Source organism: Dendrobates tinctorius, unplaced genomic scaffold (genome assembly GCF_039654945.1).
Source record: "Dendrobates tinctorius isolate UK_male_01 unplaced genomic scaffold, ASM3965494v1 ptg000191l, whole genome shotgun sequence".
Classification (NCBI taxonomy): domain Eukaryota; kingdom Metazoa; phylum Chordata; class Amphibia; order Anura; family Dendrobatidae; genus Dendrobates; species Dendrobates tinctorius.
The window spans coordinates 13,990,933-14,016,989 of NW_027361858.1; the positions used below are offsets into that span (position 1 = coordinate 13,990,933).

General features: G+C 48.0%; 1 protein-coding gene across 2 annotated transcripts in view; it reads left to right on the plus strand.

The window, feature by feature from the left end:
• The window catches only part of CCDC171 (coiled-coil domain containing 171), a 204,034-nt gene that overhangs the window by 56,403 nt on the left and 121,574 nt on the right, over positions 1–26,057 (plus strand). For both annotated transcript variants that reach the window (XM_073552466.1, XM_073552467.1), the window contains exons 6-7: positions 1,695–1,841; positions 10,643–10,735. In XM_073552466.1, the coding sequence (XP_073408567.1) occupies positions 1,695–1,841; positions 10,643–10,735 (240 nt within the window). The remainder of the gene's footprint in view (positions 1–1,694; positions 1,842–10,642; positions 10,736–26,057) is intronic.

The window sequence follows — 26,057 nt, forward strand, 5'->3', positions numbered from 1 at the left end:
AGGCACTGCTATTCCCGGTGGGTCATATGACATTGTTGTATCACATGACCACTGCAGCCAATCAGACCAGTGATCGGCTGCAGCTCATCAATGTTCCCTGATAGCAGTCATTCACTCTGCCAAAATAGTAAAAGTTCCAGGCAATCCGTGATGGCTGATTGGCTGCTGTGGTCGTGTGACACAGCAATATCACATGACCCACTGGGAATAGTAGGTTGTATTCTCATTTTACCAGATTCTCTTTTCTGAGAAATGTATATTTTTCTCACCTCCAGTCAGGAGCCTGGATTTGACGCAATAAGTTATGGCTGTGTATTATGCAGCCCAGATAAAGGAGGAAGATACAGTTGCTTCTGAAGTTTCAATCTGCAAGAGGAGGCTCTAGCTGCTTGTAAATGGTTAATTTACTAGCACAAGCATTTACAAGCAGCCTTTGTTTAATCTAAATGATGGGGGGGACATAGCTGCTCCTAAAGGGTTTATTTAAGTCGCTTACAGCATGCACTCAGAGCCCCCTGCAGACACATTGAGTACATGCTATGACAAGATTTACCTCAGTTGCTATTTCTCACCTCCCCCTCCTCTATAAAGCTGAGAAATCAAGAATACATTGCTTCTTACATAATCAGCTTAAAGACAACAGCCCCTGTATCCCCGTGCTTGCAGCACCCTCTCGGTATCACGGTGGTATCTTCTCTTTAAGACTCAGTAAATCTCACACGTCTGTCAAGATGGTCTCCTTTTAACTCGTGAACTTTCCCAGGTTGTGCTAGGTTCTCTTTCCCCTTTTAGCTTTATTACAGGATTTATGCATTTTGGAAGTCTTTTCATAATACCAAAAAAAAGGAGCTGCAGTGCAGAATTTGGACCTATTTAGAAGATAGTAAGGAAACTAACAAAGAACACACTCCTTTCTTTTAGACATTACAGTTACATACTGGTTATGGTGACCCTCTACTGGTGTTTTGATTCTTTCTGAGAATGTCTGCTTGGTGAGTTCTGTGCCAGTGGATGTTCATGCCCAGTAGCTCAGTTCTGCTACCCGGATCTCTTATACACAGGCGGTGGTCACTAGCCACTAAGAATCCGATCAGTGGAAGCTGCTTCTAACCAGCACTGGATACAGTAACTGAGAAATGTAATGTAGGACGATCCTCTGCCGATCATCTGTGTGAAGGGGCCACAGCGCTTTCGCAGTTTTTACATTTATGCCAGGGTCACACTTTCGAGTGCAATGCGAGAGACTCGCGTGAGTCCTTCTCATCAATACCCGGCACTGCCGCCGGCGGTTCAGACCGGAGCGTTCAGCTGCATAGAAAGCCATGCAGCCGCACACTCTGCTCCTGTGCTGGCGGCAGTGCCGGGTATTGATGTGCGAGTTACTCGCAAGTGTGACTCCGGCCTTACACTTCTACCTGCTCACCATCTACATAAGAGCAATAGGAGAGATTATTACAGTGTTGTCCTATAAAAGTGAACAGGACCACGTTGCAGTAAGAACATGACCATTGACAAATAGACAAAGCAATGGAAACATTGAAAAGGCTTCACTGCTTGTATGCGCACCACGCATTCTATATACTGCTGATTGCCTCTCCTAACACTTAGCAATTAATATTCTGATTAGTGAAAAGCCTTTATAAGGTGTTATTGTAATATCGTGTGATTTTTTTTTTTGTTTGTTTTGTTTTCAGAAGCAAAACCTGATCATACAAGAGCTGCAGCAAAAATTAAATGAACTGGATATAGAAAAGAACAGCCATCTGGATACTGCGAGGAGACAAAAGAGCGAGATTGCATTCGGCCTAGAAAGAGAAGACCGACTGAAGCAGGAGCTTGAGGTAAATTATTATTCGATGCCTGGTGAAGAGATCTAGGTAGTTTTATTTCCAAGGTTCACTGAATGCAGTGTCAGACAGGAGTACTAAGAGCTCACCAGTAACATCGTCTCCCAGGACCCACTGTTCAGCCAAATGCAAATATTACATTACTCTCGTTAACACATTTATAAAATAACTAGATGTGGCCCGAGGGCAGGGCAGTGACATCACGATGGGGGCCGCTCTCTGGCGCTGGGGGTGGCGGCTGTCTCCCCCCCACCGTGCTCTCTCCCAATGTATGTAAAACCTGTTTCTGCAGGAGGTGGGGTTTAATAATAAAGGGTCAATCTAGCAATCTATTAAATTTCCTGGTAAAAAATGTGTAGGGCTTCGCTGTATTTTGTCTTGCCAACGCAGGTAAACCAAGCAGCTACTGGCTGCCAACCCCCGCTACCTGGTGTTGCCTTCACTGAAAAATACAGGGAAGCCTTTTTTTTTAAATTTATTTAAATAAATAACTAAAAAAAAAAATAGTGTGGGCTCCGCCATATTTTCTATTGCCAGCCAAGGTAACCCAGACAGCTGGGGACTGGAAATCTCAGTGTGAGGCCCAAGCGTTCTGGGCCACCCACGCTGAAAATTGCAGCCAGCAGCCGCCCCACAATTTTCACCTCTATGACAGACGCCAAAACTGGCGATTACCCCGCTCTTCCAGCTGCCATATAGCGGTGGCAGACTGGGTAATAAAGGGGTTGATGTCAGCTTTTTTTTGGCAGCTGATATCAAGCTGTATTGCTAATGTCAGCCGTCAGTATGACAGCCGGCCATTAGCAATACTTTCAGTAAAGGAGAAAAAACCACACACAGAGAAATGGTTTATTACATACAAACTAGACAGAGACACCTCGTTATCCACTTTATTAGCTCCCACCAAGTTCCCCTCTGATGTAATCCTGTAATCTTGCAGTGGGGCAGTGTGATGTGTCACGCGGCCACCATCTTTGTATACCTGAGTGTCCAAAGATGGCGTCCGCGTGTGTATGCATATGTGTGCATGTTTCCTTGTATGTATGCCGCATGTGTGTATGTGCATGTATGCGCATGTGTATGTATGCATATGTGTGCATATATGTGTCTGTATGTTTGTGCGTACTTTTTTATGTGCAAGTGTGAATGTATGTGCAAGTGTGTGGGTGTGTATTTGCATGTGTGTATGTGTGTGATTACATGCATGTTTGTGTGTATGTGTGTTTGTGTATGCATGTGTGTGCGTACTTCTGCGAGTGTTTGCACGTGCGTGTGTTTGTGTGTATGTGCATGTTTGTGTATGTCCGTATCTGCAAGTGTGTGGGGACATTATACTGTGTGTGTGTGTATGCGTGTTTGTGTATGTGCGTACATCTGCGTGCATATATGCACGTTTGTATGTGTGCATGCTTGCATATGTGCGTATATGTGCATGCTTGCGTATGTGTGTATATGTGCATGCTTGCGTGTGTATATGCGTGTTTGTGTGTGCTTGTGTATGTATTTGTGCGTGTATCTGCGTGTTTGTGTGTATGTGCATGTTTGTGTGTATGTGCGTATGTGTGTGTGCGGACATTATACTGTGTGTATGTGTCTGTGTATGCGCGTGCGTATGCGCATGTGCATGCTTACGTGTTTATATGCGTCTGTGTATCTGCGTGTGTGGGGACATTATACTGTGTGTATGTGTATGTTCGTGCTTGCATGTGTGTATGTGCGTGCATGTGTACATGCAGACATTATACTGTGTGTATATACGTGCATGTGTATCTGTGTGTGTGTATGCACGGGCATGTGTGTTTGTGTGTATGGGGATATTATACTGTGTGTATGTGCTTGCGTGTGTATGTGCGTATCTGCAGGTGGGTATGCACGGGCGTGTATGTGCTTGCATGTGTATGTGCGTATGTTTGTGCTTGCGTATGTATGTGCGTGATTGCGTGTGTGTGTATATGTGCGTGCATGTGTGTATGAGTATGTGGGGACATTATACTGTGTGTATGTGCGATTGTGCGTGCATGTGTATGTGCATGTGGGAACATACTGTGTGCATGTGTGTTTGTATGTGCGTGTGTGTATCTACATGTGTATATCTGCGTGTGTGTAGGTTCATTATACTGTGTGTGTATGCATGTGCATATGTGTGTTTGTGCGTGCTTGCATGTGTGTATATGTGCGTGCACGTGTGTGTGTGTGTATCTGCATATATATATATATGCGTGTGTCTATGCACGTGTGTGTATGTGCGTGCACGTGTGTGTGTGTATCTGCATATATATATATATGCGTGTGTCTATGTATGTTGTGAGAATCATGTGGGAATAGTGGATGAGGGCAGGTATATCTCGCCCAGATTCCTTTCCTATGTGGCCTAGTCTGGTCAGTATCGCACCTGCTTACTAATGGATAATGGGAGGTGGATATATAAGGATGCAAGGTGGTTGTGTGAGGGTCTCAGCCTGGGAACACAGAGAGCCTGTCTGTGTGAGAGACACACGTGAGTGGAAGCAGTGCCCACTGCAACTGTGGTTTGGCTGGACGGGAGAAGCCCGCCAGTTGGTAGTTAGGTTGTACTTTGTTTAGTTATTGCCGGACAGGCATGGATTTGTTTTATGTTTTATTTCTTTTATGCATTGCTTTCACCATTAATAAACCTGACCCAGAGCCAGTTATACCCGAATCCCAGCTCTGCGCCTGAGTTTTATGCTGAACGCACGTGACCTTTGACCCCAGCAAAGGCGATCCCGGAGTGTTTTATCACATTGTGGTGGAGAACGCGGGCATCACGTTGCAAGCATGAGCATGGAGGACGTGGTGAAAGCGCTGGTACAGTCCACCGCCATCCAGCAAGAAGCTAATCGGGTGATGATGGCCCAGCTGAAGGAGTTGGTGGACATGACAGCTACCGATCGTTCGCTTCTCCAGCAGGTGGCGCAGCGCTTGGCAAGCTTACCTGAGCTTAACCTGGAAGCCGAGTCGAGAGTGATTCACGTGAGTCGGTACTGGCAGAAAATGACGCCTGATGATGACGTCGAGGCATACCTTACCACGTTTGAACGGACGGCGGTGCGAGAAAAATGGCCGAAGGCACGATGGGCCGGCCTGATTGCCCCGTTTCTTTCCGGTGAGGCACAAAAGGCGTATTATGACCTGGAACCTGAAGCTGCGCAGGACTTTGACAAATTGAAAGCCGAGATCTTGGCCCGGCTGGGAGTGACGACCGCTGTCCGGGCACAGAGAGTGCATCAATGGACTTATCAGCCGGATAAACCACCGCGGTCCCAGATGTTCGACCTGATCCACGTGACGAAGAAGTGGCTACAACCCGAGGTGTTGACAGTGCCAGAGATAATCCAGAGAGTCGTCCTGGACAAGTACCTGAGAGCCCTACCGCCAGCCCTGAGGAAGTGGGTAAGCCATGGAAATCCTACGACGGCAGATCAACTGGTGGATCTGGTTGAACGTTACTCCGTGGCGGAAGGACTCCGAGACGACGCTACCCCACCTCGTTCTTCATCGTCTCCACGTGGAACCGGTAAGACTGTTCCAGGGAGTAGGGGAGATGGAAAAATCCCTAAGACAGTGGGGGAGGAAAACGGGACTGCCCGCACTGCGAGGCCGAGAGTAACGAACTATGGTCTAAGCAAGGGGCCCGTTAGGTGTTTCCGCTGCCAAGAGATGGGACATATTGCTGCGAACTGTCCGGTCACTACTGAACCCATGCAGTGCGATGTCACAGACGCTAAAAACCGCATGTCTATGGTTGCACGGGTAGTGAGTGTGAATGCCGGTCAAAAGGATGTGGAAAAACACTTGTGTGATTTAACTGTTGATAGCAAAAATGTGGTGGCATTGTTAGACTCGGGAAGTGTGGTGACTCTGGTGAAGGCCAGTCTGGTGTCAGCCCCGACTGGACCATCAGACAAATTTTCTGTAACGTGTGTGCATGGAGACACCTGTTCGTACCTCACCACGGTCATATGCATTACTACTTCCTATGGGTCTGTGCAACATAAAGTGGGACTCGTCCCGGCGTTATTGCATGATGTTATCCTGGGCCGGGATTTTCCCCACTTCTGGCAATTGTGGGAGAATCAGTTGATGCCCTCGGGTAATAGTGTACATGATTCTTCTCCCAGGGCGTGTGGGGGTCTCGAACCCCTGGAAGATGTCTCCCCGGAAGACTCTGGGGAAGAGTCTGCGGGAAATGACCTGCAGTTCCCGTTTTCAGTCATGGCGGGTGATACGGAGAAGACCGGGGAAGAGGAGGAGGCCGACAGCCGTCCACCTCCCCGTTTGCCGGATTTAGAAGTTCAGAAAGATGACTTCCAAAGCGAGCAAATAAAGGATCCTACCCTTTCTCAGGCTAGGACAAATGTAAAAGTGATAAATGGGGTACCCGTCGAACCTGGCTCTAGGCTGGCATATCCTTACATGGTTCTGGAGAATGATTTACGCTATCAGATAGAGAAAAAGGGGGAAGATACGGTGCAACTATTAGTCGTGCCAAAACCCTACCGGCGGCAGGTGCTGGACCTGGCCCACGGACATGTGATGGGAGGTCACCTGGGAGTCCAGAAAACCACCGAAAGGATATTACACTGTTTTGTTTGGCCAGGCATGCATCACGATATTCGTGTATATTGTGAGTCTTGTCCTGACTGCCAAGCCTCTGCACCTAAGCCCCGGTTCTGTAGCCCTTTGGTACCCCTACCTATTATTGAAGTCCCGTTTGAGAGGATTGGGATGGATTTAGTTGGGCCCCTTCCACGGTCTGCACGTGGACACCAACATATCCTGGTCATCTTGGATTATGCCACCCGTTACCCAGAGGCCATCCCTTTGCGTAACACGGCCACCAAGACGATTGCTAAGGAACTGGTGCATGTGTTTAGCCGGGTCGGTATACCAAAACAGATACTCACCGACCAGGGGACCCCCTTTATGTCCAGGATAATGAAGGAGCTCTGCCGATTGTTACAAATCGAACCGTTACGCACATCCGTGTATCACCCTCAAACAGACGGGTTGGTTGAACGGTTCAATAAAACTCTGAAGCAGATGCTGAGAAAGGTGATAGACAAGGATGGGAAGAACTGGGACTATTTACTTCCGTATTTGCTTTTTTCCATCAGGGAAGTACCCCAGTCTTCCACGGGATTCTCGCCTTTCGAGTTATTGTACGCCCGACGTCCTCGCGGACTGTTAGACGTTGCAAAAGAAACCTGGGAGGGTCAGGTCACTCCGTTTAAAACAGTGATAGATCACGTCACACAAATGCAGGACCGTATTGCGGCTGTTATGCCTATCGTCAAAGAACACATGATACAGGCTCAAGGAGCCCAAAAAAGAATCTATGATAGGGGCGCCAAGATCCGTACGTTTGCACCCGGAGATAGGGTGTTGATCCTGGTCCCCACGGTGGACAGTAAGTTCCTGGCAAAGTGGCAGGGCCCCTTTGAGATCAAGGAAAGAGTTGGTGAAGTAAACTACAAAGTATACCAGGCAGGTAAACGGAAACCTGAGCAGATTTATCATGTAAATCTGATAAAGCCCTGCAAGGATCGGTCTGCCTTGTCAGCGGAGCTGGCCCGTCCTGTCTGCTCGCATACCGTACCGGAGGTACGGGTTGCAGAGACTCTCTCGGAGCGGCAAAAGACGGAAGTCAGGCAGTTTCTACTTCACAACCAAAAGTTTTTCTCAGAAAAACCCGGGCAGACTATGCTAATGAAACATGACATCGTAACGGAACCTGGTGTCACAGTTCACGTAAAGCCCTACCGAATCCCGGAAGCGCGCCGTGAAGCCGTTTCCCGAGAAGTGAAGGCAATGTTAGAGTTAGGAGTCATTGAGGAATCGCACAGTGCGTGGTCCAGCCCGATTGTGCTAATTCCTAAACCGGACGGCACCATCCGGTTCTGCAATGACTTCAGGAAACTGAATGCGGTCTCAAAATTTGATGCCTACCCTATGCCCCGGGTCGATGAGTTAATAGATCGGTTAGGAAAAGCCCGGTATATTACGACCCTAGACCTAACAAAGGGGTATTGGCAGATCCCTCTGGCGGAGGCTGCCAGAGAAAAGACGGCATTTGCTACCCCAGAAGGTCTATTTCAGTATGTGTATATGCCGTTTGGACTGCACGGAGCACCAGCGACCTTCCAGAGACTGATGGATCGAGTCCTGAGGCCACATAGGCAGTACGCTTCGGCCTATTTGGACGACATTGTCATTTACAGCTTGGACTGGGAGACTCATCTCCAGAAAGTACAAGCTGTGATTGACGACCTGTGGGAGGCAGGTCTAACCGCGAACCCCAAGAAATGTCACATCGGGCTAGAAGAAGCCCGGTATTTGCGGTATGTAATTGGGAGGGGTGTTGTTAAACCCCAGGTTGATAAGATTCAGGCGGTTCAGGACTGGCCACAACCTGTCAACAAGAAGCAGGTGCAAGCCTTCCTGGGGACCGCCGGTTATTATCGCCGGTTCATACCCAATTTTGCAGCCATCGCTACCCCCCTGACGGATCTTACAAAAGGGAAAGACTCCGTCATGATTAAATGGAGTTTAGCGGCTGAAGAAGCCTTCCATAGCCTAAAACGGGCACTTTGCTCTCAGCCCGTACTGGTGACTCCAGACTTCCGCAGCGAGTTTGTGGTACAAACGGATGCCTCTGATACCGGTATCGGGGCCGTACTCTCACAAGTGAGGGACGGAGTGGAACACCCAGTCCTCTATCTCAGCAGGAAGCTGAATAAACACGAGCAAAGGTATGCAGTCGTGGAAAAAGAGTGCCTCGCCATTAAGTGGGCTCTAGAGGCCCTCAAATATTACCTGGTGGGCCGAAAGTTCAGGCTGATCACTGACCATGCCCCTCTCAAGTGGATGCACTTGAACAAGGAACGGAATAGCCGGGTGACCCGGTGGTTCCTTGCCCTGCAGGCCTACACTTTTACGGTGGAGCACCGCCCAGGGGTACAGATGGGGAATGCAGATGCCCTGTCCCGAGTGCACTGTTTGGCGGGTGTCATTGCTCGACCAGAGTGGTCTGAGCAGAAGGGGGGGATATGTGAGAATCATGTGGGAATAGTGGATGAGGGCAGGTATATCTCGCCCAGATTCCTCTCCTATGTGGCCTAGTCTGGTCAGTATCGCACCTGCTTACTAATGGATAATGGGAGGTGGATATAAAAGGATGCAAGGTGGTTGTGTGAGTGTCTCAGCCTGGGAACACAGAGAGCTTGTCTGTGTGAGAGACACACGTGAGTGAGAGCAGTGCCCACTGCAACTGTGGTTTGGCTGGACGGGAGAAGCCCGCCAGTTGGTAGTTAGGTTGTACTTTGTTTAGTTAGTGCCGGACAGGCAAGGATTTGTTTTATGTTTTATTTCTTTTATGCATTGCTTTCACCATTAATAAACCTGACCCAGAGCCAGTTATACCCGAATCCCAGCTCTGCGCCTGAGTTTTATGCTGAACGCACGTGACCTTTGACCCCAGCAAAGGCGATCCCGGAGTGTTTTATCACAATGTGTATGTGGGGACATTAATTTCAAGGAAATAAACGGCAGTAGACTGTGACGGCGGTCACTGAAGATGCAGGCAGTGGGCACAGATGAAGTGGTGCAGCAGCCACTGACTCTGCTATCACTTCTCCATCCTCCCTCTGCAACAAGATGTCGGGGACAGCGGTGGCAGAATCTGTGGTGACTGCAGCGCCGCTTCTTGATGACGTTGTGTTGCAGGGTGGGTGGGGGAGGTAATAGACGTGATTGCACGGTCTTTCTCCTGTGGTGTTTTGTTAGACTCCCCGCAAACAAAACTTTGCAGACAGTAAAGAAAAGAAAAAAAACAGATACAGGGATTAATTGTATAGGAAGAATGGATGGGGATTTTATAGTAGAGCGAATTACAAAAGTGGTTAAGGCTGAAAGATAACTGTAAAGTATCTATCGGACAGCCCATTTAACCTTTGACCAGCTAAGCCGCAATTGGACGAGCCCATTTTTTTTTTTTGTTTGTTTGTTTTTTTCATTTACAAACCCGTCAGGGAAAGGTTATTCCCTGCAATTAAACAATTTTACGATATGCCTTGAATCATAAAGCTACCATATGTGTTTGCCAAATTTTCATGACCAATGCTAGAATAAATGTGTTTTATGTCTCGTATTATTGCATTCTGATGTTATGTCTTACCTGATTTCCTAATAACAGAACAGGTCAATTGGTGGTGAGTTTTCTGCAGGGTTACATTTTTCTAATACCGTGACCCTGTAAGTTTCATAGAGATGTACACTGTTTGTGTTTTTTTTTTTTTTTGCTTTTTTTTTTCCAATAGGTCTGTAAATTAATTTACATTTTTATCAGTGGATCATACACATTCTGTTGAAATCTGTCAACAGGTATTTTCTATGTACAACATGAGGTGGGGGCTGAGAAACTGATTTTAGTGATATGTCACTTATTAGGCTGTGTGCTGTTGTTTTATGAGTGCCTTCTGGTTCATCCCCCCCCAACAATGGTTAGCAGCTTATTGTCAATAGACTATGTACACAGAGAACTGTGGTATAGATGAGATTAGCTTTTGAGCTCTGTCACATGCTACATCTAAAAACTCTGATTGTATCACAAATGCTGCACCCAGTAAACTAAGTGATACATCGCTGGAATCAGGGTCTCTTTCTATAGATTATTCTGCCCTTAGATGTTATAGCAAAAACTTGGTGGCAAATTCCCTTTAAATAGATAACCACAATCTGTTTAACACCATCTCTATGTCATCATTGATTTCTTATAGGCTGCAACCCAGAGAGTGAAGAGACTGGAGGAGGGCATCGAAGCAGAACGAGCAGCACATCTGGAATCCAAGTTTAACTCTGAAATCATCCAGGTAGCTCACAAATCGCATTCGGGTTATTGATTCACTACAGTAGCTGTAAGGGAGGTGTCCACTTCATGGATGACAAGGAAAGGGATTACTATCAATGCGCTCGCTTCCTCTCTTTCTGCTGTGTAAAAAATGGACTGAACCGTCTCTGAGTCCATATGGTGGTATATCACAGATCTAATTAAACTACATGACAGCCTCCCCAATTTTTCCCACTTCTGTACAGGTGCAGAAAATATTGCTTATGAAGATGAAGCCCCTTTATCCGCTCATAGAATTAACTCAAATGGCGGATTGCAATCCGAATGGTTTACACTGTGTGTCTCTACACTTTCTGCTTAGAGAAAATTTTTGGCATTAATCCTAGTGACCTCTAACTTTACAAGACTTAAAACCCCATTTATAATATGCATCCTAATTAGTTGAGAAAACACTTATTAAAAGGAATCTGTCTACAGGTTTTGCTATTAAATCCACAAGTAGCATAATATAGGGCATGAGACCTTTATTCCAGGCATGTGTCACTTATTAGGCTGTGCGCTGTAGTTCCAATAAAATCAGTATTTTATCAGTAGGAGGTTAACACTGCAGGGCTACATCTCACATGCAGACCAGTCTGTGTAACCCCACCCCCGCCACTGATTAGCTGATTAGCAGCTTGCTCATATTGCTCAGTGTACATGGGAAGCAGCCAGTCAGGGGTGTGGGTCGGGTTATACACAGCACAAAAGTCTTAGCACTGCTACATCTACAGCAGACAAACACGGATTCTATGAATACTACAATGAAGCAGCCTAGTAAGTGACACATCCCTGGAATCAGGCTTTTTTGCCCTGTATTATGCTGCTCTCAGATTTTTATATAGCAAACCTGTTTACAGATTCCCTTTAATTGTCCCATATTCTGTTTAGTACCTTAAACCATAATAGCTTTACACATCCTTATGTAATAGTCCATCATAATCGGGGTGTGTATGTATGGAATGTGCATCTGCTTCTAACAGCTCAGTGATTGATACGAACATTTAAATTTCCTGTCAATGTGTACGTGCATTGGCACCTATCGCCCACCCCCCTTCTATGCGATCTTTGGGTGCTGATGGGTTGATGTAAGCTTCGGGCCTAATAAAGGCCCCCCCACGTTGCTATAATCTAGGTTTTCCTATCATAGTAGTATTTTACTATATACTGCAATACTGTGTTATTGCACTATATGGAAAAAATTATCGAATAGCAAGTCAGTGAAAAGTAATTAAAAAAAAAAGCATTTAAAAAAAAAAAAAAGTTTTAACTCCTTAATGTCCGCCAGTATGCCTTTTAACAGCGGCAGTTAAGGGTACTTATATCTCAGTGCCGCTTTTTAATGGTGCTGGGGAATAAGTGTGTAGCACCCCCCAGCATCAGAATCTTTGTCCAGGGTCTCTGCTACTGGGGGTAGCTGAGACACCGGAGAACATGATTCGGGTTCGTTTTTACCAACCCCATTGTTGCGATCACCGTTATTCACGTAATAATGGCGACTGCAAAAAAAAAGTCAGATTTCCCATTTATTTCTCTTTCCTCTGATGTGATCTAGCACATCAGAGGAGAGAGAAATGGGGCCTTCCAAGCCCCCCCCGGTACCTGCGATGTCCCTCCGGCTGTGTCCCCTGGCACATGCGCAGTGCACACGCCGAGATCTGCCGGCCCACACCCGGCAACAATAGCAGATTTCTCCTATTGGTTCATTTTGATCACTGTGATAGACTCTATCACAGTGATCAAAATAAAAAAATAGTTAATCAAACCTCTAGAGTTGAGCGAAACGGCTCGAAAAATTTCAAAAGTCGCCGACTTTTGGCAAAGTCTGGTTTCATGAAACAAAACCCGACCCTAGGATGAGGTCGGCGACTTACGCGCCAAAGTCGCGTTTCAAAAGTTTGTTTTGCGCTCTTTTTCAGCCAATCAGGATCCACGGACACTGTGGGCAACGTGATGACATAGGCACGGGTCACCACCATCTTTCAGAAGGGCATGCAAGTGATTGGCTTGCTTTGGTGGGCGTCACAGGGGTTATAAAAGGGCGTGCACGCCGACCGCCATCTTACTTCTGCCGATCTCAGTATAGGGAGAGGTTGCTGCTGATTCTGTAGGGAGAGCGTTAGGCAGGGAAGAAGACAAAAAAACTGCTTCTGCTGCTAGCGATTTGGCCTGCACAACACACCAGTCACTGTGTGTACAGTGCAAGGGGAGGCTATATTGTGGTGTATCAGTGGTGTTGGTTGTTGGGCTGCCTTCTAAGGCTTCCTGACAGGCTGGCATTGCTGTTTACCCACTGCTCTGCAAACTGCTTTTTTAAAAGCAATCCCAATTTGTTTTTTTTTGTCCTGCTGAGGTACTGAGCGTGCATTTTTTCACACCATACAGCGGTGCACACTCCTCACACAGTACCGTGTAACGGCTGTTATCACAGCCACAGTGAAGCTATCTGTGTCACTCTGTGAGAAGACAAGTGTCTGCAGAAATTCAAAATCTCACTTATCCTCTAGTCACTTTGGTCACAGCTGTGCCATCGAGCCTGTCACATAGCGCTCAGATATTCATTGGGCCTCACACAATCCAAAAGTGTCCAGTGTCCACTAGTGTGAGAAGAAATTCAAAATCTCACTTATCCTCTAGTCACTTTGGTCACAGCAGTGCCATCGAGCCTGTCACATAGCGCTCAGATATTCATTGGGCCTCACACAATCCAAAAGTGTCCAGTGTCCACAAGTGTCTGCAGAAATTCAAAATCTCACTTATCCTCTAGTCACTTTGGTCACAGCTGTGCCATCGAGCCTGTCACATAGCGCTCAGATATTCATTGGGCCTCACACAATCCAAAAGTGTCCAGTGTCCACTAGTGTGAGAAGAAATTCAAAATCTCACTTATCCTCTAGTCACTTTGGTGACAGCTGTGCCATCGAGCCTGTCACATAGCGCTCAGATATTCATTGGGCTTCACACAATCCAAAAGTGTCCAGTGTCCACTAGTGTGAGAAGAAATTCAAAATCTCACTTATCCTCTAGTCACTTTGGTCACAGTTGTGCCATCGAGCCTGTCACATAGCGCTCAGATATTCATTGGGCCTCACACCATCCAAAAGTGTCCAGTGTCCACTAGTGTGAGAAGAAATTCAAAATCTCACTTATCCTCTAGTCACTTTGGTCACAGCAGTGCCATCGAGCCTGTCACATAGCGCTCAGATATTCATTGGGCCTCACACAATCCAAAAGTGTCCAGTGTCCACAAGTGTCTGCAGAAATTCAAAATCTCACTTATCCTCTAGTCACTTTGGTCACAGCAGTGCCATCGAGCCTGTCACATAGCGCTCAGATATTCATTGGGCCTCACACAATCCAAAAGTGTCCAGTGTCCACAAGTGTCTGCAGAAATTCAAAATCTCACTTATCCTCTAGTCACTTTGGTCACAGCAGTGCCATCGAGCCTGTCACATAGCGCTCAGATATTCATTGGGCCTCACACAATCCAAAAGTGTCCAGTGTCCACAAGTGTCTGCTGAAATTCAAAATCTCACTTATCCTCTAGTCACTTTGGTCACAGCAGTGCCATCGAGCCTGTCACATAGCGCTCAGATATTCATTGGGCCTCACACAATCCAAAAGTGTCCAGTGTCCACAAGTGTCTGCAGAAATTCAAAATCTCACTTATCCTCTAGTCACTTTGGTCACAGCTGTGCCATCGAGCCTGTCACATAGCGCTCAGATATTCATTGGGCCTCACACAATCCAAAAGTGTCCAGTGTCCACTAGTGTGAGAAGAAATTCAAAATCTCACTTATCCTCTAGTCACTTTGGTCACAGCAGTGCCATCGAGCCTGTCACATAGCGCTCAGATATTCATTGGACCTCACACAATCCAAAAGTGTCCAGTGTCCACTAGTGTGAGAAGAAATTCAAAATCTCACTTATCCTCTAGTCACTTTGGTCACAGCTGTGCCATCGAGCCTGTCACATAGCGCTCAGATATTCATTGGGCCTCACACAATCCAAAAGTGTCCAGTGTCCACTAGTGTGAGAAGAAATTCAAAATCTCACTTATCCTCTAGTCACTTTGGTGACAGCTGTGCCATCGAGCCTGTCACATAGCGCTCAGATATTCATTGGGCCTCACACAATCCAAAAGTGTCCAGTGTCCACTAGTGTGAGAAGAAATTCAAAATCTCCCCTGTCCTATAGACAGCTTGTACCTTGTTTTACATTACTATATAGTTTGTTGGATTTTGTCTACATTTTTACCAAAAATGAGGAAGGCTGGTGGAAGAGGCTGTGGAATTGGGCGGGGGTTGCCAGCTGGTAATGATGGTGTTGGTGGTGGATCTGATGGTAGTGGCAAAAGCAAAATAGGACCGAATGCAGGAGGTGTTGAGCCTGCGTCATCGTCTGGCTCCATAAGGCTTCGAAGGCTTAGTTTTCTAGGAGTTGGCAAACCGCTTTTAAAGCCAGAGCATCAGGAAAAAGTTTTGTCTTACATTGCTGACTCAGCCTCCAGCTCTATCGCCTCCTCTTCTTCAGTTGTAAAAAGTAAAAGCACTGAGTCGTCATTGGAGGCTCATGTTCATGAACCACACCTTTCCTTGTGTCCTTCACCCCAACCAAGATTGAAGGATGACGCAGGCCATACTAGTGATTACTCCATGGAGCTGTTTTCACATACCATGCCTGGATTATCAAGTGAAATGGTGAATTACCCAGGCCAACATGAATCTGACATGGAGTGCACTGATGCACAGCCGCTGATGGATGATTCTGCTGGTACATTCACTCAGAGCACTACATTGTCCTCGCAGTGTACAGAGCCAGATTCTGACCCTGATGAGACTCAGGTGCCCCTTCCCGCACACTATACCACCATACACGGTGACACAGAGGAAGGTGCACATGACATTGAAGAGGAGGTGATGGATGACCCAGTTGTTGACCCAGATTGGCATCCATTGGGGGAAGAGGGTGCTGCTTCCAATAGCTCAGATGAGGAGCATCCACAGCAGACATCGACATCGCAACAGCTGTTATCCGGCAGGCCCGGAGCACTCCAAAGACAGGTTCCAAAAATCAAAAGAGTTGCTGGACAGCTTGTCCAGAGGGTCAAAACATCACAGCGTGTTAGGCCGCAAAATGTCTGCCAAAGTAGGAAGAGTGCAGTGTGGCACTTTTTTGAACAAAATCCTCATGATCAGGCCAAGGTTATCTGTAAGAAGTGCGCAAAGACCTTTAGCCGAGGGAAAAATCTGAAAAATTTGAATACCAGTTGCATGCTTAGACATTTAACCAGCATGCACTTGCAAGCGTGGACACAACACCAAACCTCAAGTGCCACATGTGCAACTGATCACAACGAAGGTAGTCAGCAACGCTACATTGTTTCCCCCACTATGGTTAGCACAGCAGCAAATGTTGAGGTGTCGTTGCAAGGCCACAGCAGTCAGGGAATCCCACTGTTATATCAACGAAAGACTGATTCTAGGCCATCAGAAAGAACACCAACTCCATCACCATCATCAACCCTCTCTCAGTCCGCCCTGTCCACCGCTACTTCCACCATATGCAGCTCTCAAGTCCAGCTCACCCTCCCAGACACTATGAGTAGGTCAAGAAAGTACTCAGTCTCTCATCCGCGTACACTGGGTTTGAACGCCCACATTGCCAAACTAATCTCGTTTGAGATGATGCCCTTTCGGTTGGTGGAAAGCGCAGCTTTCCGCGAACTCATGGCCTATGCAGTACCACGCTATGACCTACCCAGTCGCCACTTCTTCTCTCGCAAAGCCATCCCAGCCCTCCACCATCATGTGAAAGACCGCATTGTCCATGCACTCAAGCAGTCAGTGAGCGGAAAGGTGCACCTCACAACTGATGCATGGTCCAGTCGCCATGGCCAGGGCCGTTACGTGTCCATCACTGCGCACTGGGTTAATGTGGTGGATGCAGGGTCCACAGGGGACAGCTGTGGTGGGACAGTGCTGCCTAGCCCACGGTATAGGAAACAGTTGGCTGTAGGCGTTCGACCCTCCTCCTCCTCCAGAAGTGAAAGCTCGTCCACAGAGCGCAGTCGTACGAGCACTCCATCTGCAGCTGCCACTGTTGCACACGAGGTGTCCCCCTATCGAGCAGCTAGTGGAAAGCGTCAGCAGGCTGTGTTGCAGATGATGTGTTTGGGCGACAGACACACCGCCGAGGTGCTGGCCGAGTACTTGAAGCGACAAACTGAGTCATGGCTGGGCAGTGTACATCTTGAGGCAGGCAAGGTAGTTAGTGATAACGGCCGTAATTTTGTGGCAGCCATAGCCCTTTCAAAACTCAGACACATACCTTGCTTGGCTCACACCTTGAACCTGGTGGTGCAGTGCTTCCTCAAAAATTATCCGGAGTTAACAGCCCTGCTCCAGAAGGTGCGAAGACTGTGCGCGCACATCCGCCGGTCGCCTGTACACTCCGTTCGTATGCAGAAGCTGCAGCGATTGCTCCACCTTCCCAACCACCGCCTCATTATCGACATTGCAACAAGGTGGAACTCCACCCTGCACATGGTGGAGCGGCTGTGCGAGCAGAGGCAGGCCATAATGCATTTGTGGGAGGATACACGGCCAGGCACTTTGAGAGCAGACATGGAGTTGACCGGTGTGCAGTGGTCGAAGCTGAAAGACCTCTGTAAAGTCCTTCAGTGTTTTGAGGAATGCACACGGCTGGTAAGTGCAGACGACGCCATCCTAAGCATGAGCATCCCACTTATGCGTCTGCTCATGCAAACTTTGACGCACCTTAAGGAGCAGGCTTCTGCAGCCAATGTTGATGAGGAGGAAGAGGAGGAGGGAATCCTTGATGACATTCAGCCATTGTCAGCTCAGGGACCTCTCCTGGACGAGGTGGAGGAAGAAGAGGAGGAGGAGGAGGATGATGATGGGGATGATTACTTAGGGGAGGAGGATGCATCTCGTGGGGCAAGTGAAAATGTTGGCGTGGCAAGGTCTCGTACAGGGTTTGTGCATGACTGGAGGGATGTGGATTTGCCAGAAAGTGCTCCTCCAACCAGCACTCGCAGTGCATCATTGACACCGGGAACATTGGCCCACATGTCAGATTATGCCTTGCAGATCCTAAAAAGGGACCCCCGCATTGCCAAAATGATGAACGATGACGACTACAGGTTGGCCAGCATCCTGGATCCACGCTATAAAGGCAAACTACATAACATCATGCCACAGGAGAACTTTGACCTAATATTGGCTAATAAACAAGCAACTCTGGTAAATCGGTTGCTTGAGGCATTCCCAGCACACAGCAGCGGTGATGGTTCTCACACGAGCCGTACGGGCCGGGGTCAGCTTGGCAGAGGTGTTCGTGGTGCACACAGCAGAAGTGGCGTTGGAGACAGGGGTTTCATGACAATGTTGTGGACTGATTTTTCAAGTACCGCTCACACAACTGGTAATAGTGCATCGATGGAAAGTGACAGGAGACAGCAGTTGTCAACTATGGTTACAAACTACTTTTCCTCCCATATCGATGTTCTCCCACACAGGTCATTCCCCTTTGACTATTGGGCCGCTAAACTGGACACCTGGCCTGAATTGGCACAATATGCCTTACAGGAGCTCGCTTGCCCAGCTGCAAGTGTGCTATCGGAAAGAGTCTTCAGTGCAGCTGGATCAATCCTGACAGAAAAAAGGACCCGTCTGTCAACCCAAAATGTGGATGATCTAACCTTCATTAAAATGAACCACGCATGGGTTTCCAAGGATTTTGTCCCACCTTCCCCTGATGACACATAGGGTGACAGAAAAATGGCTTGCTTTGGTCCACCTCTTCCTGGGACTTGACCTATTTCACCTTTTGCATCAGCTGAATGTCCAACATCAACATATGCCACTTTCTAAAACTCCCTAACTGTGCTGCCTCCCCCCCCATGGCCGGGGTCACCACCTAGCGCACGACACCGTGCGAGTGCCGTTGCCCTGGACAGGTGGGTAGGCCGACTCTTGGGCGCGGGCACTGGCACAGGGTCCCTCATAGTGCAATCAAGTGTCTCTGACGGTGGTGGTGCACACCCGCCGTCAGACACACCGCCGTACTATGAGGGGCCCAGTGCCAGTACCGACGCCCACGAGTGGGCCCCCCTTGCTTGGGCAGGGCCCCAGCATTTGCAATCTTTACCTCTCCCTGCTCCTCCGCTGTGTAGTCTGGGCCGTCAAATCCATACTGGGCCTGACACCGTTTGAGCCTGCCTCCTGATGTATAGACATATATTTTGAATGTGTACGCTATCCATACATGTTATCTGGGGATACGGAACCATTTCTCACCTTTGTGCAATCACGTGCAATCCATACTGGGCCTGACACCGTCTGAGCCTGCCTCCTGATGTATAGACATATATTTTGAATGTGTACGCTATCCATACATGTTATCTGGGGATACGGAACCCTTTCTCACCTTTGTGAAATCCATACTGGGCCTGACACCGTCTGAGCCTGCCTCCTGATGTATAGACATATATTTTGAATGTGTACGCTATCCATACATGTTATCTGGGGATACGGAACCCTTTCTCACCTTTGTGCAATCACGTGCAATCCATACTGGGCCTGACACCGTCTGAGCCTGCCTCCTGATGTATAGACATATATTTTGAATGTGTACGCTATCCATACATGTTATCCGGGGATACGGTACCCTTTCTCACCTTTGTGCAATCACGTGCAATCCATCCTGGGCCTGACACCGTCTGAGCCTGCCTCCTGATGTATAGACATATATTTTGAATGTGTACGCTATCCATACATGTTATCTGGGGATACGGAACCCTTTCTCACCTTTGTGCAATCACGTGCAATCCATACTGGGCCTGACACCGTCTGAGCCTGCCTCCTGATGTATAGACATATATTTTGAATGTGTACGCTATCCATACATGTTATCTGGGGATACGGTACCCTTTCTCACCTTTGTGCAATCACGTGCAATCCATACTGGGCCTAACACCGTCTGAGCCTGCCTCCTGATGTATAGACATATATTTTGAATGTGTACACTATGCTATCCATACATGTTATCCGGGGATACGGTACCCTTTCTCACCTTTGTGCAATCACGTGTAATCCATACTGGGCCCAACACCGTCTGAGCCTGCCTCCTGATGTATAGACATATATTTTGAATGTGTACGCTATCCATACATGTTATCTGGGGATACGGTACCCTTTCTCACCTTTGTGCAATCACGTGCAATCCATACTGGGCCTAACACCGTCTGAGCCTGCCTCCTGATGTATAGACATATATTTTGAATGTGTACACTATGCTATCCATACATGTTATCCGGGGATACGGTACCCTTTCTCACCTTTGTGCAATCACGTGTAATCCATACTGGGCCTGAGAACGGCTGGCGAGCTGTTAAGCAAGCTACAGCACCTGTGGTTTGCACACGTAAGTTTTTCATTTTTTTAGGAATGACGGTTAGGCCTAATTCCGGAACTGCGGTTGACCTGCACTTACTGGGAAATCATCGTTCGCGGGTAATAATTGTAATCACAGATCCCCATCACTAACGTTGTTCAGCGGGTTATCTGCACCTGTAAGCGACAAACGCTGGCCTTTTCAGTGTAGCGCACATGCAGCCACGGACATGTAAGGGCATGACACACCAGTTATTGGCCAATCTCATGTGCCAGAGCCTCACGTGTCCCTCTAGTAAGCTGGACTCGGACCGCGGGGCATGACGGAGTCTCGTTCGTTAACGGAATTAAGCTTGCAATGTGTGCATCTGTTCTGTAGCTGACATGGTTGAGGTTTCCCATGTGGAGTCGAATTAAACCGTAGGCTCCACTCCTGGTGGTGCCCTTCTGGACATTCCTTTAAGGTTCAGCTTTGCAACCATACTGCCCACGTAAAACAAACACTTTGCCTTCATGAACGCTGTTTGGAGGGTCATGACTCATGGGAATAACGCCGCCCAATCAGTTAACCTGCTAGAGAGAGCCTTCGTTGCTCCCAAGCATGACATCACACTCCCTAGGAGGAAGGTAATGCCACTGTGGCGACTGTACTCTTGGGGGCGACACAAGTGCACTGATGCCCAGCCACTGCTCGATGAATCTGCTGGTACATTGACCCAGACCACTACATTCCCCTCGCACGCTACACGACCTGAATCTGACCCTGATGAAACTCAGGTTACCCTTCCCATATACAGTTCCATCTTACACGGTGACAAAGAGGAAGCTGCAGATGAAAGTGCAGGTTCGGCCCACCCGCCATCAGACACACCACCGTACTATCAGGGGCCCTGTGCCAGTGCCGTCGCCAACGAGTGGGCCCCCCCTGCTTGCTCAGGATCACAGCACTTGCAAGGTTGAAATACTATGCAGTGAGATGGAAGATGGGAACGACGAGGAGTCCAGACTAGTACAGGGATTCCCTAGCGAGGAGACTTATTTCATTGTTTTCAATGTTGGGACAGCAATTTTTGGGGAGCACTATACTCTGGAGAATGATAGATGGGGCCCACCATACACTGGAACATTCCAAAGGTGAACATCAGACACTGGAGCAGCATTTACAGGGCCCATTATACACTAGAGCATTAGAAATGGGGCCCATTATGTTTGGAGCATTATTTGGGCCCATAAGACAGTGGAGCTTCATCCATGGGGACCAACATATACTGTAGCATTATGTGGAGCTCATCATATACTGTTTCAAACATATGGGACCAATGATTCTGTATGGAGAAATAGATCTGCCTTGTCATGAGCTGTAAAAAGTGAAGTATTTTTCATTGTACTATACCGCTATTTCTCTGCCGTATCGGAGCATGATGAGTTGTGGTATGTGTTAAAGGGGCGCTCTTTCGCCCAGGGCACATGAAAACCTGGAGCCAGCCCTCCCCCCCCACAACTGTAGCCATATAACCCCCATTTTTCAGTGCGTAACTTGTATTATGAAGTTAATTAAGGTTGACAAGCTTAAGTAAGAAGAATTGATGCTTTTGGCATTCAAATGGGCACTGTTGGTGTGTTTCCTGTCCTCCTCTCACTGCCGACTTTTATTCCCCATTGACTTACATTGGGTTTCGTGTTTCGGGACGACCCCGACTTTTCCCTATAATCGGACGATCTTGCTCGACCCGACTTTTGGAAAAGTCGGGTTTCACGAAACGAAACGCGACCCTAAAAAACCAAAAGTCGCTCAACTCTATAAACCTCCCTTTATCACCCACTTAGATAAGGAAAAATAATAAAATAAAAAAAATGTATTTATTTCCATTTCTCAATTAGGGTTAGAGTTGGGCTAAAGTTAGGGTTAGGAGCTAAAGTTAGGGTTAGCATTGGGGCTAGAGTTTTTAGAGGTGTCTTAGGGTTAGGTTTGTGGTTAGGGTTGAGGTTAGGTTTAGGGGTGTCTTCGGGTTAGATTTGTGGTTAAGGTTATGGTTAGGATTGGGATTAGGGTTAAGGGTTTGTTGGGGTTAGGGTTGGAGTTAGAATTGGGGGGTTTCAACTGTTTAGACACATCAGGGGCTCTCCAAATGCGACATGGCGTCCAATCTCAATTCCAACTAATTCTGCGTTGAAAAAGTCAAACGGTGCTCCTTCCCTTCCGAGCTCTGTCATGCGCCCAAACAGTGGTTTACCCCCACTTATGGGGTATCGGTGTACTCGGGACAAATTGCACAACAATTTTGGGGGTCTAATTTCTCCTGATAGCCTTGGGAAAATAAAAATTTGGGAGCAAAAAGATCATTTTTGTGGCTATACATTGTAAACGTCTCTGAAGAACTTGGGGGTTCAAATTGCTCACCACACATCTAGATAAGTTCCTTGGGGGGATCTAGTTTCCAAAATGGGGTCACTTGTGGGGGTTTCTACTGTATAGGTACATCAGGGGCTCTGAAAACGCAACATGACGCTCGCAGACCATTCCATCAAAGTCTCCATTCCAAAATGGTGCTCCTTCCCTTCTGAGCTCTGCCATGCGCCCAAATAGTGGTTTACCCCCACATATGGGGTATCGGTGTACTCAGGACTAGAGTTGAGCGACTTTTGGTTTTTTAGGGTCGCGTTTCGTTTCGTGAAACCCGACTTTTCCAAAAGTCGGGTCGAGCAAGATCGTCCGATTATAGGGAAAAGTCGGGGTCGTCCCGAAACACGAAACCCAATGTAAGTCAATGGGGAATAAAAGTCGGCAGTGAGAGGAGGACAGGAAACACACCAACAGTGCCCATTTGAATGCCAAAAGCATCAATTCTTCTTACTTAAGCTTGTCAACCTTAATTAACTTCATAATACAAGTTACGCACTGAAAAATGGGGGTTATATGGCTACAGTTGTGGGGGGGGAGGGCTGGCTCCAGGTTTTCATGTGCTCTGGGCGAAAGAGCGCCCCTTTAACACATACCACAACTCATCATGCTCCGATACGGCAGAGAAATGGCGGTATAGTACAATGAAAAATACTTCACTTTTTACATCTCATGACGAGGCCCATCTATTTCTCCATACAGAATCATTGGTCCCATATAATGTTTGAAACAGTATATGATGAGCTCCACATAATGCTACAGTATATGTTGGTCCCCATGGATGAAGCTCCACTGTCTTATGGGCCCAAATAATGCTCCAAACATAATGGGCCCCATTTCTAATGCTCTAGTGTATAATGGGCCCTGTAAATGCTGCTCCAGTGTCTGATGTCCACCTTTGGAATGTTCCAGTGTATGGTGGCCCCCATCTATCATTCTCAGACGGTGTTAGGCCCAGTATGGATTGCACGTGATTGCACAAAGGTGAGAAAGGGTACCGTATCCCCAGATAACATGTATGGATAGTGTACACATTCAAAATATATGTCTACATCAGGAGGCAGGCTCAGACGGTGTTAGGCCCAGTATGGATTGCACGTGATTGCACAAAGGTTAGAAAGGGTACCGTATCCCGAGATAACATGTATGGTGTGACGTCTGCCTGCGGGTCTGGGCTGCAGCCAGGCAACACCCCGAGAAACACTGATACCCTTTACCCCTATACAGGGATCTGGATTTATAGCAGAGCCCAGGAGGCGCTGTCTGAATAGGAGCAGTGACCAGAGCAGGACGGTCGCCAGAAAGGTGTTCCAATACGGGACACAAACGTGGAGATATGCAAGTCTAAACCAGTCGGACAGCAATGGTACAAAAACGGTAGACAGAAGCAGAGTCAGATTCAGGCCGAGAGTCATAAACCAGGAGAGTAGCAGAGGTACAGAATCGTTAGGCAGAAGGAGAGTCAGAAGTCCAGGTCAAAGTCAGAGTCAGTCAGAAAGTAATTCACACAGTAACACACGGGGGGAACCAAGAATATATCCGGCGGCTTGCAAGACCAGTCCCAAGGTATTTCAGGGATCAGGTCACCCCTCATAGGTTCCTGAACTGATGATGTCATCAGTACCGCCCCCAGGACCAGGCCAGATGGAGATGCAGTAACCTCTTGATGACTGACAGAGGGGCGGAGCCTGCGTCCACCAGATGCCTGCGCAGGTGCCCTTACTCTGTCAGCACCATAACTCCCGGGCGAGCCATAGCGCCTCCTAGTGACCACGACAGGAGCAGCAGACCCAGAATTTAACGGCGACGTGACAGACCGGCGCCTCCTAGAGGCTAAAGCCGGGACAGTAGGCTCTGAGCCTGAAGTGACAGAACCACGGCCCCTTCCAGTGGCCGAGGCAGGAACAGCCGTCCCCGAGTCTGACGATAAAGTGGCGGTACGGCGCCTCCTAGTGGCCGCGACCGGAACAGCAGGCCCTAAGTCTGGCGGAAACGTGACAGTACCCCCCCCTCCAAGAGGGGCCTCCGGACCCTCAAAACCCGGTTTATCAGGGTGAAGGAGGTGAAACCTTCTAATCAACCCCTTGGCATGAATGTCACTAGCGGGGACCCAGGACCTCTCCTCTGGGCCATAGCCTTTCCAATGAACTAAATATTGCACAGACTTTCTCACTAAACGGGAATCAAGGATGCCCTGGACTTCGTACTCCAAGGCACCCTTGACCAAAACTGGAGGAGGAGGGGATTGGACGGGACGAATTGGGGAGCAGTACACCTTGAGAAGGGATTTGTGGAAAACATTAGGAATTTTAAAAGCCTGAGGGAGCTTTAAACGAAAGGCTACCGGGTTAATTACTTCTAATATCTTGTAGGGACCAATAAACCTGGGCCCCAGTTTGGCAGACGGCACCTTAAGCTTAATGTTTCTGGTAGACAGCCAAACTTTGTCCCCAACTCCTAGGTGCGGCCCCGTGGACCTCCGTTTATTTGCGGCCGAAGCCTGCCTGACCTGGGACCCTTTCAAGTTTGTGTTCACCTCCGACCAGATTGTCCTTAAGTTACGTATGGAATTCTCTACTCCCGGAAGCTCCGACATCTTGGCCGAAAAGGAACCAAAACGTGGGTGCAAACCATGATTGCAGAAGAACGGGGTGGTTTTGATAGATTCCTGGTATTGGTTATTTAGAGCGAACTCAGCTAATGGGAGATGTTCCGCCCAATCAGACTGATGTTCCGAGACATAGCAGCGAAGATATTGCTCTAGAGCCTGGTTGGTACGCTCCGTTTGACCATTGGTCTCAGGGTGGTAAGCGGAGGAGAAGGATAATTCAATACCAATACGTTTGCAGAATGCCCTCCAGAATTTGGAAACAAACTGGGTACCTCGGTCGGACACGATATTCTCTGGAGCGCCATGCAGCCTTATCACATGAACAATAAACAACTTACTCAGAGTTTCTGAATTAGGTAATCCAGAGAGGGGAACGAAATGACATTGCTTACTGAACCTGTCCACCACCACCCAGATACATGTTTTCCCCTCTGAGGGTGGTAGGTCAGTAATGAAGTCCATGGAGATGTGGGTCCATGGACTCTCTGGAGCGGGCAAGGACTGGAGCCAGCCGGCAGGCCGATTGTGAGGGGACTTGGCGCGAGCACAGATTTCACAAGCTAGTACAAAATCCTTGCAGTCCTTACCGTTGGCCACCAAAAAGTCCTAGTCACAAGTCTGGCGGTATTATTGACCCCAGGATGGCCTGCCAGGACAGAGTCGTGCGACTCCTTCAGAACTTGTAGGCGAAACGGCGCTGGAACAAACAATTTCTGGGGGGCGTCGAGTCAGGGGCTGGTTCTGGGGATCTACGGATCTCCTCCAGAAGGTCCAGAGACACAGCCGACACAACAATACCATTGGCCAGTATTGGAACTGGCTCCGAGTCCTCAGCCTGTGAGGGGCAGAAACTTCGAGAGAGAGCATCAGCCCTCAC